General features: G+C 43.8%; 2 protein-coding genes across 8 annotated transcripts in view; one reads left to right on the forward strand and one right to left on the reverse strand.

The window, feature by feature from the left end:
* TRRAP (transformation/transcription domain associated protein) overlaps positions 1 to 2,671 on the reverse strand; it is a 101,936-nt gene extending 99,265 nt beyond the window's left edge. For 4 of the 7 annotated variants that reach the window (XM_072877817.1, XM_072877815.1, XM_072877816.1 and 1 more), the window contains exons 1-4: positions 2,489 to 2,665; positions 2,230 to 2,318; positions 1,423 to 1,573; positions 1,030 to 1,079 (exon numbers count right to left, since the gene is read on the reverse strand). In XM_072877817.1, the coding sequence (XP_072733918.1) occupies positions 1,030 to 1,079; positions 1,423 to 1,522 (150 nt within the window). In that variant the 5' untranslated portion in view covers positions 1,523 to 1,573; positions 2,230 to 2,318; positions 2,489 to 2,665. Of the gene's footprint in view, positions 1 to 1,029; positions 1,080 to 1,422; positions 1,574 to 2,229; positions 2,319 to 2,488 lie in introns of all 7 variants that reach the window. The other 3 variants (XM_072877813.1, XM_072877812.1, XM_072877814.1) reach the window with 3 other exon arrangements.
* Positions 2,672 to 3,660: 989 nt separating this feature from the next.
* On the forward strand, positions 3,661 to 15,761 carry TMEM130 (transmembrane protein 130). The gene is made up of 8 exons (XM_072878163.1): positions 3,661 to 3,782; positions 6,784 to 7,074; positions 8,977 to 9,139; positions 10,263 to 10,432; positions 11,128 to 11,212; positions 13,191 to 13,393; positions 14,432 to 14,544; positions 15,296 to 15,761. Exons 1-8 carry the CDS (start codon positions 3,728 to 3,730, stop codon positions 15,470 to 15,472), a joined length of 1,257 nt encoding a protein of 418 aa, XP_072734264.1. The 5' UTR covers positions 3,661 to 3,727; the 3' UTR covers positions 15,473 to 15,761.
* Positions 15,762 to 16,913: the final 1,152 nt, after the last annotated feature.

The following is a 16,913-nucleotide window of genomic DNA, read 5'->3' on the forward strand; positions in this document are numbered from 1 at the left end:
ATTTTTTTATAATACAGTTACACCAGCTCTAAATTTATTATTCTACTGTGTTAACCTGAACTAAACAAAAAAATTCACTGGACAGGAAACCCCACTGATAACTCAGAAACAACTAAAATTGGCACAGCTATCAATATCCAGCACCTGTTAGATGTAACTTTGCATAAAGCTTACTTAAAAATATCCAAAGACATTAAACAGGACTAGAATGCGTATTTGTGTTTCCGTATCACAGACTGAGCGAGATCACTTCAAATAAAGCCGGTAAGGACAGAATATGTTACAGTGGTAGCACTCTTTTTTATTGCAACATGACTAAAAAACCAGATACAGAGAGAATTACAGTAATTCTAAGATATTGAACTTATTCTACAAAACAACAAGTTCTCTGTAATTTCAGAACAGACACATAATAACTAAGTATTCAACTAAAGTATAATTTCTGCTAACACAGGGTTGGTTTAACTTGTGTCTCACTTTTTTTTCTGCTGCTCATCTAAACTTGATGGTCCATCACTATGCAAAAGATGTCGCTGGAGCCATCTCCACTCCTGATGTCAGATTCTGCATCTGACAACTCCTCCCTTACTTCTATACTATGAAACTACTCAGAGGAATCAAAGGGACTTCGTGAGGGCACAATACACATTTGAAATAAATAAAAGAAAGCTTTAAATACAGATATTTCATATCATTCCACAAAATGGAAGAAAAATCTATTACTTCACCTCTATTTAAATGCTTCCTGAATAAAGATTAGAGAATGAAAGAGCTCCCTAAGTCCAAATGTTGTAATTCTTCAGTAACCTGACTAATTCCTAAATAAAAACCTAAAATCAATTACTTATAACAATATAAATCATAAATCACAAGATACCAATATTAATATTTTAACCACATAACATCAGAAATCAAACCAACGTACATTAAGCACAAGACAGACTGCCATTTCAGAAGTTTGGGGTTTTTTGGTGGGGTTTTGTTGTTTAGGGTGTTGTGTGGGTTGTTGTTTTTTTTTAATTTATTTACCTCAAAATTCTCACTGACTTCTTGCATCATCTTCAATTTGGTTTCATCAGCTGAAAATGGAAATTCAAACAAAAAAATCAAATGTAAAACTACATCATGAAGTAAACCATCAGGCTCATTGATCAAAGAAGCAATCAGATCTTATCAGTTTAGCTATCACTGCCCAATTATAAGGCACACCATTCTCACAAACAACCATCACACAATCGCACACAGCTCGCTCACTTTGGCTCATGCAAGTATTACTCATCACTTTGCTTCTTAAAAATCAAAACTCAAACAAAATTCAAAGTGAATTCAACACACATTTATCAACTGTCTAAACAATACTGCAACGAATGTGAAACAAACTACTGAAGAACTGTGACTTTCAACAGAAGAAAAGTATCTCACGTGTATTGACATCTGTAAGAGCAGCCACAAACTGAAGGTATTTTTTCATCAAAGTGGTTTGGTCCACCACTGTAGGCCCTTGTGCTGAAACAAATGCCATCTTGGAGGAGGAAGGATCAGCTTTCAGTGCGTAAAATCAAAACCCACACACCTACAAAAAATAAAAAAATATGTGTTAGTTTATATGGCTGGTTAGCAGCAATTATCACATCAACTACATCCACTCTTTTGACATACCAAAGAGGACAAATCTTTTCCAAAAACCACAACCGTCACGTTTAGTTAGGCTTACAAATAGAATGCCTAGCCTGTACAGCACTCAATATCACAGGAACACACTTCTAGATAGAAGTGGTTACTGGGCTCTTCACACTACAGCATAAACATTTACGCGTTTTGTTTGGTTTCATTTCTCCCAGAAGCAGCAGCAGGCTCAGGGATGCTCCCGGCGCTGCACACCTGTTATCTTGTCTTCCGACCCGTCTGGATCCCAAACTTACAGCTACCCTTAGACGCACCCCGGCAGGATTCACTCCCAGAGGTGCCAGAAGTTGTCCTGCCGCCACGAGCTGCCTTTTTCGCTGGTAAAGAAACCTGGAATCCAATTCAGCTTGAAAGACCGGCGACCTCTCTCCTCACCTCAGTGCTTTCCTGTCAGCTCTCCTACACAGACCGCTTCAGCCGAGCCGCCCTTCACGGCGCCCGCCGCGACCAACAGCTGAGGGTGCCCCGCAAACAGCCCCACCCAGTCCCCCCGCGGCTGCCCCAGGGCCGGGGCGCTGCCCGGAGGGCCCCGCGTCCTCTCACCTTCCCCACCGCAGGGCTGGCCGCCGCCAGGTCGCTCCCTGCTGCCAGGGCGCCATCACGCCGACCCCATCGCCGCCGAGGCGGCCGCCCTGTGAACACAGGCACCCGTGAACCGCCGCAACAACGCTTCCCCCCGACCCTCAGCCCTCCCAGCCGCAGCCCGAGGCCTCCAAGCGCCGTGCTGGCGGGACTCCGGCCCCTTCCTCCTCCCCGCGGCGCGCCGGTTCCGCCCCACAGGCTGCGCCGCGCCAGGCCTCACCTCCCGCCGCTTCGCTTCACCCCGCCCCCGGGTCCGGGTCCCACCGAGACGCTGCCGCCGCAGCCGGCACTCCTCACCCCGCGGCTCACCAGGCTCGGCCGGTCTTGGCCCCCCAGCTCCCTCCTTTGTTGCTCCCGGAGGCCGGCGGCAGCGCATGGGCGCAACGGAAGCGCCTGAGCCCAGTTCCGGCCGCCTCCTCCCGCAACCCGCCTCCCGCGCATCTCCCTGGGGGGAGGCGGGCGCTGAGGCCCACGGCGCCGCCCGGTCCCCTCACCGCGCCCCGGCGCGGGGGGAGCCGCAATCCCCGGCCACCCCCTGCCCTACCCCGCCGGGGCGGCTTCGCCTCAGCTGGGGAGGGCGCCTGCCAGCTCCCGCCACCGCCGCTGGGCCGCGCTGCCTGAGGCGAGGCCGGCCAGCCCCGTCCCTCCCCTCAGCCCCGGGGTCTCGCAGCGGACGCCGGGCGCGACGCCGCTAACAGCAGGCGAGGAATTACCCCGGGCGGACGCCGCCGCTCTCGGTCCCCCCGGCACGCCCGGGCCCCTCACGCCGAGGACCCGCCCCTCCGCTGCAGCCGCGGCCCGGCGGCGACCCGGGGGAGCGGCGGCAGAAGCGGCTGCGCCGCGCCGGGGAACTGGGAGCAAAGCCGGTAGTGGGGGAGCTGATCCGTACAAAAAAAAAGTGCAGCCAGGAATAAGAAAGGGCCTCGAATAAGTACTTTAAAAAAACCCAAAACACCTGCATTGCGTTTGTGAGAGCCGCTCTTCTGGCTCCCTCCAGAGGCTCCCATTGCACGCTTTACGTGGTAGGCTCTTCAGGAAAAGCCACCAGCCTGGGCGCTGAGCGACCGGATAACCGCAGCCAAACTGCCCGTGGCTGAGGCGTCCTCACACCACCAGAGCCTGAAAAATACTTTATCTTTGCCATGTCAGCCGCCAAACCAAAATACAAACTCTTTCCCACCCTCTCCACAGATGGGCAGCGTTTATGCTTTTTATTTTTTAATTTTTTTAAAAACCCCGGCGGTTTTGCAGCAGCCCGTTACGTTGGCAACACAACCCCGCAGGAACTTCCCCCGGGAGAGGCTGGTTGGGCGCTGCCGCGGGGGAGCGTCCCGGGGGCGCGGACAGAGGTGCCGCAGTACCGCGGGCGGCCTCGGGGGCAGCGCCCGGCCCTAGCGCGGCGACACCCGGCCTCGGCCCCGGACGGCGGCGCCTGCCCACGGCCCCCGCCGCCCCGAGCATGCTGCGGTTGGCCTGCCTGGTGCTGCTGCTCGGCCGCGCCGCCCCGGCGGCAGGTAAGGGGCCGCCGGTCTGCGCTGTCATCGCCGCCGGGGAGCGGTTCCTGGGAAGCGGGCGAGGGGGGCGAGGGCAGCCGCGGCGGCGGGGCGAGGGGGGCAGACCTCAGGCGTGGGCTGCTTTACTTGTGGGGATGGTGGTGGTTCCGTGCCCGGGCTTGCTGGCCGTGACAGGGGATGGGAGGCAGCTCCGGGCACCCTCTCGCCTCCCCAGACTTTATTCTCAGGCGCTGCGACCTTGGTGCTTGCAGTGAAGCTGGGGCATCCCGGGGAGCCAGGGTTCTGCTTTGCACTTCCTAACCCAAAAGCTGCACTTCTGCTTCCTCCGCTGACCCAGTGCAGTGGGTCACAAGGGACCTGGGCAGCCACTGTCCCTCGCTATGGTAGCCTCGCTGTGCTGCATTCTGCAAAGAGAGGTCGGAAAGGTAGAAGAAATCCCAGAACTGGACGAAATGTCTTGCTCTGCCGGCGACTCGCTGGGTGACCTTGCGTTAACCACTTAATCTCCAACTGCTGCAGCTATTGGGCTTCAGTATGGCCCTGTTTTGTAAAGCACCTTGATAACCTCCAAGGAGAAGTGCTAGATAAGCATGAGCTAGCTACCTATTTTTTTTTCCCAAGTTCTGCCAAAACAAAGCAGAGGGTAGGCTGAATCTTCTAGAGCCCTGAAACCTCTCTGTGCTAGATTTCATCAAATCACAAGCATTACTCTGTTAACTCAAAAATCTGAACTCAGGGCCATTCTTTGTGTTGTGAAATGGGAACAGTGGAGTTCTTGCTCAGGCAGGAATGTTACAGTTATTTCTCACAGTCTTTTTGCATCCAGATTTGCTCAGCACCTGCGATCTGTGAAATAAAATGCAGGCACTAAGTAGATTATTTGGGTTCTCCTTCCACCCCATCCCAAGCTGATGGACGCAGGAAAGGCAGCACAGGGGTTAGCTGACCCCAGAGCTCCCTCCACATTACAGGTCATGGATGAGTGAGAAATGCAACTTCTGAAGCTCAAGATTCAGGTCCCTGTTAGCAATCTGATGGCTGCTGAAAGAGAGGAGAAGGAAAGTCACCAGCATGAGAACTCCCCCAGCTCTGCTGTTCTGCCCAGCGTTGCCCCAGTGAGAGGATAGCCAGGCAGAGTGCCGATGCAGGCAGGGAACATGCTCTGTGTTGGAGGCAAACAACCAGATCCCGTTCCCAGCTCTGCCCCAATTCACAGCTTTCAGTGGTTGTTGCCTTTCCTTTTGTTTTGAGGTTTTGGGGTTGGTTTTTTGGGAGTTTTGTTTGGTTGGTTTTTGTGTTTTTTTTTTAACACATGCAGGTCATTTAATCTTGTTGCACTGTTATTTTTTGAAAAAAGTGAATGTATCCTTTCCATAAAACCCAACCTCACTCACACTCTGCCCATTGCAGTAGTTGTAAGAGCTAAAGTAAGTAGCTTGTGTAAATGTGCCAGAGAAGATAACGGTGAGCAATCCAGAGCAGTGGGGATGGTTCACTATTACAGGTCCTGCACTTCTCACGCTTTGCTGTTTCATAGAATCACAAAGTAGTTTGGATTGGAAGGGACCTTTAAAGGTCCTCTAGTGCAACCCCCCTGCAGTGAGCAGGGACATCTTCAACTAGATCATGTTACTCAAAGCCCTGTCCAACCTGATCTTGAATGTTTCCAGGGGTGGGGCATCTACCACCTCTCTGGGCAACCCATTCCAGTGTTTCAACACCCTCATCATAAAAAATTTATTCCTTATATCTAGTCTGAATCTACCCTCTTTCAGTTTAAAACCATTACCCCTTGTCCTTTTGCTACAGGCCCTGTGAAAAAGTTTGTCCCCATCTTTCTTGTAAGCCCCCTTTAAGTATTGAAAGGCTGCAGTAAGGTCTCCCCAGAGCCTTCTCTTCTCCAGGCTGAACAACCCCAACTCTCTCAGCCTGTTCTCATAGGAGAGGTGTTCCATCCCACTGATCATTTTTGTGGCCCTCCTCTGGACCCACTCCAACAGATCCATGTCCTTCCTGTGCTGAGGGCTCCAGAGCTGGATGCAGTACTCCAGGTGGGGTCTCACCAGAGCGGAGTAGAGGGGCACAATCTCCTCCCTCGACCTGCTGGCCACACTACTTTTTATGCAGCCCAGGATATGGTTGGTTTTCTAGGCTGTGAGCACACATTGTCAGCTCATGTCCAGCTTTTCATCCACCCATAGCCCAAAGTCCCCCTCCATAGGGCTGCTCCCAATCCCTTCATCCCCCATTGATACTGGGGGTTGCCCTGACCCAGGTGCAGGACCCTGCACTTAGCCTTGTTGAACCTCATGAGGGTCACATGGGCCCACTTATTGAGCTTGTCCAGATCTCTCTGGATGGTAAGTGATATGCCGCTAGGGCATGGTACAAGTTTCATTTACATTGAGATTTTTGGTCCTTTCCTGGAAAAGGAAGTCAGTGGTGGACCATAGAGAAGAAGCAGCTGGTACTGAGGGGTTTTTGTTCAGTTATAAGAAAGGTGGGGAGACTTGTGGGTCAACATAGCTGACAAAGGAATCTATTGGATGAAATCTTACCTGAGTTTGAAAGTTCATTTTTTTCAGGACAGAGATTAGAGCTGAGCTTGACTTTCTTCCAGTAGCTGCAAGTTTAGTGACCGTGTTAGATCATTAGTGACACTGACCCTACAGCCAGTGCCCAGCTCTGCCTATAAAACTTCATCAAAGTTTTTGTGATGTTCAGGTCTGAAGCTCCCTTCTACTATTAACATTTCTAGGACCCAGTCTAACATGTTGTTTAATGCTACTTGTTTGAACTCATATATACATGCAACAGTTTCCGTTCCAGGTTTTTAAATGGTAAAAAAAAAAAAAAAAAAAGCTGGTAAAGTCCTTGCTGGGATGAGTGTCATTGTGAGTCACATAACTACAGCTGTTAAAAAGTGTAATAAAGAAATAAAATAAAAAATGCAATACAACAAGGTTTGGGTTTGGGTTGTTTTTTCTTCTCATTTCCACAGAGGAGTACGGTCTGGAAATAACCAACAATGGTCCCATCACAACAGGAGCTCAAGCTACTGTTCACGCCAGTCTAAGTATGAAGAATGACAGTCTCACATCAAACTTGTATCACTTTAACTGGATTTATGCTCCTCTGATTCTGATAGAGAAATCTGAGCAGCGGTTTAACTCCATAATTAATGTGACTGGTGAATTTCCTGGGACTTTTCCTGTATCTGTCTGGGTGACTCACAGAAACTGTTGGTTATGTCGGCCGGTTGCTAGAAATGTCACCGTGCTTCAGATTACAGGTAAAATGGCTTTACAACTTGTACGTCTTCAGGAAGTCAGTTTACATCAAGATGCTTGCTGCCTTTGCTAGTATCAGAAAAATGAAAGCCAGACATAAATACGGCTTCTGCCAACAGAGTTTGATTTGTGTAGCCCTTTGACTGAAGGTGGTTTTGGATGGCACTGTACTAGCTGGGCCATGCTGTAGTCTACCTACATCCAGGAAGCAAGTGTGATCCTGCCCATGTTTTCCTGCCTCTACAGCTTAGAGAAACTGAACTAGAAATCAGATGCTTCAGTAGTTGCAGTTCACACATAAGCATTGTTCAGTGATGTCCGGACTCCTAAAACAATGCTTCCTGTACTGCTTCCCAGCATTTCCAGTCCTAAAGTTAGGACAGCCAGCAGCAGTGACAATCTACTGATTTTCCCTGTTGCATGACATAGCAAAAACTTAGACCATCAGCACAACAGAGCCATTACATTTTCTTTTAAAGTTCTGAGTGAGTGTATGGAAATTGGATGTGAAGTCATGGCTGCATTTCCAAATATTGCCAAGTGCAATTTCAGCTTACTGGGAATATTCATAACCATAAATATTAATTTCTTGACAAATTGAGCAATGGTGTGGTATGGTTAACCTAATCTCTGATACAGGGATTGACAGGAAATATCATCTGACAGCTTCCCACAATCCCTTCTTTCAGAGACTAGTAACCACGTCCCTCCAACCACACGTCCCAATGCTCTACTTACATGCTCCAAAATAGACACGGCTCCAAGCCGAAGATAAGGATATGCATGAGGACAAAAGAGCTAACCATAGCGCATAGCTGACATTTTGGGGAATAGCTATTGAGATTTTTCTTTGAGAAACACCAAGCTTTATAAAAGTATACATGAGATCTCTTCTTTCTTAAGAACTGCTGTCTTGCTGAATACCTACTCATTCCTTTCTCGCTTTGCACTGTCTTATATTCCCATGCCACAAGCAAAAGGGATAGAAGCTTTCTATAGCTGTGAAAGGTAAGATCCCATTGTACCTTCCTGCCTTCCCCAAGCAAGAGCACCCACAGGGGCTTCATGGGGGCCCAAAGGTAGTTGCCAATACCTCTCATAAATTACAACTCCAGTTAGTAAGTAACCAGTCCCATTCTGAAGCAGTAATTGTGGTTCTTAATTGTGGTTCTTATTTGTGCATCATCAAGAGAACGGTTAACTAGATTTAATGAATTGTTAACAAGGTAAGAGTCTGTTACTGGTAATTAATATCCCATTAATTGTATAATAAGCTGATAAGTGTATCATCCTAATACATCATCTTTATTCATAGGTTAGAGAGGTTTTTTTAGATCAGCCTTTCCAGTCCTTGTAAACAAACTTGAGCATACTATCTCTTGCAGACATCAAAATTTCACCCTTTCTGTATTCACAATATCTAGCACATCTGTTATTAATAGTACTGAAATTTTCATTTTTGTGGAAGTAGCTAAAACTAAAAAACAAAAAACAGCAACATAAAAAACCCACAAAACAAACAAACAAAAACCACCACCCCAAACATGAAGGGCATTTATACTGGTTTGAATCCCTTGATCTAGACACTTGATGTTAATCACAATTCTTTTAAAATCAATAGTAAAAATTGATATTGACTTCAATCAGTCCAGGATTATTTTTCTTAGTTCTAGTAGAAGCTTTATCATGGTCCATTGTATAGCCCTAAGTAAGTAATTTAATCTCTCTACCTCACTAACACATGTAACAACATTGAGGAATAGATATAAAATACATTTAACCACTTGCACTAGGACACAGAAAGACTTATGTGGTACATTTTAAATAATATTTTGATACTCATGCAGAGCATGCTATGAAAGTGATATATGCTGTCACTCTTTCTCCACCTTATTATTCTGCAGAATTTATAACAGGGAATCTTACCATTGCCCAGATAGAAGACAATAGATTTATCACGCGTGGTTCTTCCACGGGAGCAGTGACCCGGATTTCTTTCTGTCTTCATGACCCAAGTCATTACTTCAAGTCAGCATCGTTTGTCTACAACTGGGATTTTGGAGATGGGTAGGTGTGGTTACTTTGTTTGTTTTAATGAGTATTCGAGGTGGCTCTGATTCAGAGGCTCATCTAGAGAAAAATCCTAATTAAATCACAGGGCAAAGCATACACCTTTGTCAGTTGGTACATTCTTAGCACATCAACCAGGTGAATTACAAAAACTTTGGCACAGAAGTCACTGCATACTCACAGAAAGGTGATGTTTTAAAGACCTACATTTCTTGTTCAAATATATGCTTAGGTGTATTATTGTGTGTGCAACAAGCCAAACTGAAGTGAATGAACTGGAAAAATTAACTTATTCTAAATTGTTATTTTAAAACATCATTACACCTGCAGATCTCCATTACCAGGTTGTTGTTGTTGTTGAATATGTGAATAATTTGTGCACTTAAGGAAAATGGAAGCAGTACACTGTCCTGTGGTTGGGCAGTAAGTAGCTGTTACTATGACCAGCTACCTGTAAGTATACCACACCTTGGGTGAGGAGCTTTTGAAAGCATATAGGTCTCTCAAATAATATGGAGGTGTACATTAACACACACCTAATGCTTACCTAATAACAAAATGGAGGGGGGAAAAAACCCCAACATAGCTCATAACCATCAGAAATAAAACCATGAGTAGTATCTAGCTCTTAAGTCACTCTACAGTAGGGAGGAAAAAAGCCATTCAATTATTTTCCTTCTCTGAGGACGAACATATATCCAATACAAATAAGCATATGCAAATAGAAATGTAAGCTTTAGTCTCTGAATACTAAATTTTTTGTTTCTTTCTTTCTCCCCCCCTTAGTGCTCCAGTTAGCTTATAGTCCACCTGCTATAAAGGTAGTTTTCATAATTTACTGGCTATTCCTATTCCATTCTATGAATTCTTTTAGCACTATCTTTAGTTTCTTTGATTAAAAATGCATAAATGTACTCTGGGTCTTATACTGATGGTAGTTCTATTGGTAATGCCACAGATGTTAATCCTCATTGATATGGACATAATGTAGAATTAGAATCACAGCTGACTGTAGCATAGTCTATAAAGAAAATATATTCGAGCTAGCTCCTTTCTAAATCAGAAATATGCAAGGATTTGGTAAAAGGCAATTTTGATTCTAAATCTTTTCGTGTTACAGTGTTTATCAGATTACCAAGGAACCCTTTGTCTACTATAACTGCTCTACCATGGGGAATCGTACGGTGCATCTGAAAGTCATAGCTGAATGGGAGCAAATTGGAAGCATCATACATGAAAGAGAAACAGTACAGAAAACTGGTGATTTTACCACTGCTCTGGAGCTGTTAGGTAATTATAAAACATTTTGCATACTCAAAACAGAACTTGCTATATATGTACAGATACAATCTAGCTTTAATGTGATAATATAACTTGAGCATTGTTTCACATGCAAGAACTGGTCAACATTATTCAATGAAGAGTTGCCATTGCAAAATGGACTTTGCACTGTTCTAGTGCAGAAAAATTGGAGGGAAATATATTAAATCTTCTATTTCTTTTTCATTAACCTGCAGTTGCACTGTCTTTTGTAAAAGTCTCACATACACTTAAAACTTACAATGAAATGTTTACCGTAACTTATGGAGGATTTGTTTGTTTAATTTATGTCAGCTATCCCTAAAAAATAAATTAGGGATAATTTATTTTTTAGGGATTTATTTATTTAAAAATTCATTTTAAAAAATAAGCATTAGGAAAGTCTCTTTGATTTGACCAGCTTCCGGAGTAAATAAACACATAAGTAAAAATGTACAGGATTAATAAAGTAGTTGATTATATATTAAAAAGAAATCACAAAACATTCAGAAAACTTACAACAACTCTACCACTAGGTTTCCTTTTCAGGTGTGAGGCAAGTATTATTATTTGTGTGACTAATGGAGCCAAAATCTGCAAAGTCTATGAAAACAAACCTTCACTGGAAAACCAGTGAATTTCGAGTTTACATGCGGAGTGTGACACACTTTTTTTCTTTCTCTCAGATGCTGTTAAAAGTATTAATGTAGTGGGCTCCAGAGAGACTCACGTAATGGAAAACTTGAGTTTATCTCTTCATATCAACGGCACGTAAGTAGCAAACAACTTCTTTCCCCAAAAAGCATTGTCTGTTTAAGTGTTTTTCCCCACTGTTTCCTTAAAATAGTCAGTTGCACCCCACAGAACTTTTCTTAAAACAAAAAAGACATTTCCTTTGAACAAAATACTGTTAAATATTGCTTTTTCCTGACTTGAAATACCATGAACCCTAAGAGCCTGAAGGAGCCTGCATCTTTAAAGAAAAGTACAATCCTCCCACATAAAGCAAATGTTATTTTTATATCTATGTAAAGAGAATGTTAAAAGAGAACTAGCCAGAGAAAGATAGTGGGAAAAATTACATTTTAAAACTTCCTTTTGAATTTTTCTCCTTGACCAATTTCCACACCATTAAATTAAACTGTATTCAGAGTCCTGTTACATAGCAGCGATCCTTGACTGGCACATAGGAGTAATGTGTTCGGGGAATAATTTTGGCAAAGTTAAGATTGCCACAAGATGAATAAGACAGAGAGGCTCCATGCAGTGAGGATTATAGGAATATAGGAGAGTCATGAGCACCTCGATCCTAACACAAGCTTTCTCAAGCTGCAGTATTTAGAACACATCAGAGTTTTTTTATATGGCAGAAGCATTTTAAATACCATTGAAACTCTCAGGAAAGCTCCTTCACCATAAAAACTCCATGACCACAGAAGCCATTTATTGTCCAGAAGAGTGACACTTTCACATTCTGCTACTGGGAGCTGTTTAGGCTAATGCTGGATTTTTTTTTAAAAAAAAAAAAAAAAGGAAGCAAAAAAAGAAAAAACAAAAAAAAAACAAAACAAAAAAAACCCAAAAAAACAAAACAGGGCTGTTAGTAGGGATGTAGGTTGGAGTGAGCAGCACCCAACACAGAGTCATTTGCCAAAGGCATAAATAGTCCCAATAGACAAAGCAGCACAGTTTGCATTCAGAAAATGAATGGCACATTGGCAGGAGTGGAAACTGGAGATGGCATACAAGTAAATATGAACAGCCAAAAACCATTACAGGCAAACCTGAGATCCCTAAAAGCAGGCTTGGTTTTAGGATGGACAATGTTTGCCAGGCTTAACCTCCTAGCCATGGGACTAGGACTGATGCAATAGGAGTTTATGATAGAGAAGCAATAACAAAGGCTTGAGAGATGGGTTATCAAAAACAAAGCTAGAAAATGAGCTAAACACATAACCATGCTGCTTTCTTTAGCAGAGAATGTCCTAAAAAGATAAGGAACAAAATGCTAATAAGATGGGGTAAAGAAAAGCTCTATCTGTTGTCAGAATCAAGGTCCATAGTGAGTCCAAGGTGAGTCCAAGCAGAATCAGTCAGAACAAGGCTCTGAAAATGTAAATAAAAGGCATCAACTAGACATGGTGAGAAGACACATGGCCATAAAGTGGATTGCAACTAGATTGCTTGATTGCAAATAAAAACCTTTTTGTTATTGTAAGGGAGTACTGTGATCCTTGCAATTTATTTACCTTTTCCAGTTATTAGTCTGTTGCACAGAGCTCATCTGACATTCTTTCCAGTTTTGTTTGTGGGGTTTTTTTAATCAGAAGATTAAAATCTTGGGTGTACTTCAGTAGCACAGACAGTGATCTCCACTGTGTGAAAAGGACAAAGGAAAAACAACCTATACTCCCTTGCAAGGGCCGGAAAAAAAAGGTTCCTTTCATCTTTATTGGAGAAGGACTGTAGGGTTTTCTACACACAATGGCCTGCCTATGACCCACACAGGTATTTAGTTCTCAGCTGAAAGGTTTGCTCTTACAGAAGCATCACAAAGAACTTTTTCAACTGATAAATGCTATAAACCAAATAATTGTGCAGTTAATTAATTCTCTATTTGTATTTAGATTAACTTCATTATTTTAAAAATTATTATGCTATTTTAACCAAGTCATTCATCAGCTCTTAGCTGAAATGTTTGCAAAGTTTTCACCTAATTTTTTTTTTCTTTTTGTTTTTGTCATTTCAGCCCACCACTGGCATTATGCTGGCTCATAAAGGCCGAGTGCATTCCACTTGAAGGTGAAAAATGCCATCTGGTGGTGCTTAATGGCTCCTGCTACAATCTCAGCCATACCTTCAGTGATGCTGGACAGTATTGCCTCAGCGTCAGAGTGGAGAATGGCGTGACGATGCTGCAGACGTACCATGAAATAAAAGTGTGGCCAACAGGTGAGGAGCATCTGGTCCGAGCAGCACGGAGATTCCCACCTGTCAGGGAACCGAGAGTCTCAAACATCTCAGGGACAATTACCAGCCTACAGATGAGGTTTCTGGAAACTGGTATAGATCCCTAAAAGCACAGGAAGCAGGAAGAGAAAGGAGAGCCTATAATGTGCCTACTGTAATCGCTCTGAGCTTCTTGCATCCTGCTGAACCCTCAGTCTCAAGAGCGTCTTGAAGCTAATGAGTTTCCTGGAAAGGCCGCGTTACTTAAGTTACATATTTTTCAGTTTAAATAGTCTGGCTGTTGTAGTTAGAGAGGATAACTAGGAAAACATACGCGTCTGTAACGCTCCCTTAAATAAGTAGTCTCAATTCTTCTTTTTGTTTAGTTTAGTTACATTTTTTTTAATGCTGGATTTTTCTAGGCCTCCATTTCACTACAGGTTTCTGTCCCCCCAGACAGTAATCCCTGCTGGCTCCGCCATGCATGCTCCCACATGCCCCTCTTGGGTCCCTGAATTATCTGAGAAAGTGGTTAGGTGGCCATGTGAAGAGGACCTGACCAGGGGACAGCCAGGCTGTGATACAGAATGGCTATACCATCTCACCGTGGGCCAGCACTTGCATACAGACAGGGCAGCTCACTCCAGAAGGCACTGGTGTGCATTCAGGACTAAGTGTGCAAATCCTCTTTGCTGGAGGCTGCAAGCTGCCAAATCCTTCCTATCCTCTTGGGGTACCACAGAGGTATAAACACCCTGGGGAGTTAGGGCTAACATATGTAACTGGGTGAGGTTTTATAGGCTGTTCAAGGGAAAAGAGGGATAAAGAGGGAAAGATCCTTACAACCTCACAGCTCTGCATTCCCACTTCTGAGATTTCAGGAAGACCTGAAGTGATCTGGGCTGAAAAATTTATTCCGTTACACACGTCCTTTGTTCTAAAAATACAAAAACTTCTCCTAAAACATCGTTTTCTTCTCACTGTTGTCTCTTCTCAGTGTATTGTATCACTCCAGGAATGTGCCCTTGTGCTCTTTCCTAGGGATCCACCCGGCTTTCTTTGTCCTGCTCTGCATCGCTCTGGTTTCAGTGATGCTAGGACTGGTGCTGTACACGACCTTTCGAAGTAACACACAACAAAAAGATCTCGTGGAGGTATCCAGTTACTCTTACTTTGAGCTGGGGTAGTAATTAGATACCTTTCAGCCAGGTCCCTTCTTTAATCCCCAGACAAACAGAGTGGGAGGGAGCATTTCTCTGGTATGTCTGATCCATTCCATGGAAAAATCTGAACAGCGTAGGCAAACACTTTAAGCAACAGACATGCTTCTGGCTTGTCACGGAGAACTATAACTATAATTCAAGTTGCTAGGGCTATCATGGGCAGTTTGTTAATATTCCCAAGCAGGTGCTTGCATTGAAGTATCCCTTCCAGAGGATCTACCTCAGAGTGGTTACATGGAAGAAAGCAGGGGGATAGTGAGAGAGGATACAAGATAGTAAAAAAGGGTGGGTATGTTACCTACAGCGGCACTAAATTGTCACCTGACCCTAGTATGTGACCTTTATCTTCCCAACTCCCCTCCATCTCTGGTGTAGCTTTCACTTGCTGCATTATCGTATTCGTAATAAGCATGAGCTCCTAAATCAAAAGTACCTTTTGTGGCCCTTTGGACAGTACCTAATACTCTTTACATCATGCCACAGTATGAATAATATACCTCTAGAGAGACTGCCTGTGAGCCAGGTGTGCAGCAGGTATAAATCAGAAGTCTATTTGAAGTTGGTAACTGACTGAAACTGGTTGAGGACCAAAAGCCATTTCTGGCCCAAAGTATTCTTGCTAGACTCACTTGAGCCAGTAGGACCCGAATTAAAAATGGTCTCTTTGATGTTCCTTTTCCAGGTAGCTGACTTTGACTTTTCTCCACTGTCTGATAAAAACTTGTCTTCTCATTCGGAGTCAGACTGTGGCCAAATATGTTGCAGATCATGTTTTCTTCGGTCATCTCAAGAAGCTGCCAGGGAGAGTCATGAACTTCTACATTCTTTTTACAAGCCAGTCAAAACGTACACAGTGTGAAGAACACAACTGCACTTTGGTTACACTAGCTGTCAAGTTTAACTTTCTCACTTATGATGAGTTAAAAGCCCGACGCTGCATGAATGGTTTGGTTTTGCCAATGCAATGAGGTTAACCACTTTAAGTCCAGCACTTGAGCGTTTCATTCTCTGAACTAAAAAAGAGCAAGCCCTGAAACACCATAAAAGTATCTTTGTATTTTTAAATTATATGGGTGTATACATTTACAGCTGTAAATGCAGCATTGTATTCTTATGAAAGATTGTTTTATGTGCAGGTTTGCTAAACTCACTACCTCTTGTAATTTCTCTGTTCCTTCTCCTGTCTGTTTCAAAGAGGAAAATGTTTAAGACAAACATACCTTTCTTTCCTACGTTACAGCAATACTACTGGAAATGGAAGTCACCCAAAATGCTGTTGATTGTGTATTTGTTCTAAAAAGGAACTGACTTGCCCAGGTTGAGAATGGCCTAGGTGCTTCCAATGAACCAGACTACCTAATTATGTTGCCTTTTTTCCTCCTGTCTTAAAAGACCCCTTTATTAAGTTAATGAGCTTCTGGGGGACTGTGGTGGCTGGTGACCTACTCACAGAGAGCTAGCTGCTAGCAGTATTTTGGTGGGATAGCAGCAACTGCTGTAGAAGACTCCACATCTCCAACACTTTGTGAAGTAGTACACCACTCTAATCTGTATAAGTAGCTTTTTTTTTTTCCCAGGCTGTTCATTTTTCCTTTCTTTCTTATATGACTACCCAACTAGTCACCAAAGCTCCTCTTCCAAAGAATGCAACAACCAGTAGCTCAAAGCTGCTCAGCAACAGATATTCAATTCAAATTCATAGTCAATGTTCAAGGCTGTATAAACTCCATGCCTGTTGCAGGCTATCTTCTATCAGCTTCCTGCTCAGCCAGGCTTTGCCCCCTGCTACAAGGCATTTCAGAGTACCCTGGAGGCTTTCAAACAAAAGTGCTTTTGTGGCCATTTCTTTTTTTAAACGTGACACACCTTCCCCACCTCTGATTTAAAGCCTATGGGTATCCTGGGCTTGGGGTTTTCCAAGTATGTTATAATTTCTCAAATGCACTAATTGGGAGATAATTGAATGTGAGGGGATTTACCATGAGGTTTTCAGGGTGCTCATCTTACACATTCAACTACATTTCCTCAGAGAAGCCCAGAGCTTCAGTTCCTCTGTGAACGAAATTACATGACCACAGAAGGGCTTTGTTAATTAACTTGATACATTCAAAATAGAATAGGATCATCTAAGATAACAAATGATCCAGTAAAACAAAGTTTTTGTCAAAAAGTACTTTCCAAGGCAGAACTTCTTTTGTCTTTTTTTCTAAAGAGAAATTGTATTTATAAGCAAGCTTGTTGATTAGGAGTGGTGTCCTTTGTATTCTTTCTCAGTGCCCTGGTGTCAAACTCTTATCTTC

This window comes from Ciconia boyciana, chromosome 13 (assembly GCF_034638445.1).
Source record: "Ciconia boyciana chromosome 13, ASM3463844v1, whole genome shotgun sequence".
Classification (NCBI taxonomy): Eukaryota; Metazoa; Chordata; class Aves; order Ciconiiformes; family Ciconiidae; genus Ciconia; species Ciconia boyciana.

Coding starts and splice junctions, on each gene's coding strand:
- TMEM130 (XM_072878163.1), top strand. CDS start 3,728: ATGCTGCGGTTGGCCTGCCTGGTGCTGCTGCTCGGCCGCGCCGCCCCG. Junction 7,075..8,976: donor CACCGTGCTTCAGATTACAG/GTAAAATGGCTT, acceptor ATTATTCTGCAG/AATTTATAACAGGGAATCTT. Junction 14,545..15,295: donor AACAAAAAGATCTCGTGGAG/GTATCCAGTTAC, acceptor TTCCTTTTCCAG/GTAGCTGACTTTGACTTTTC.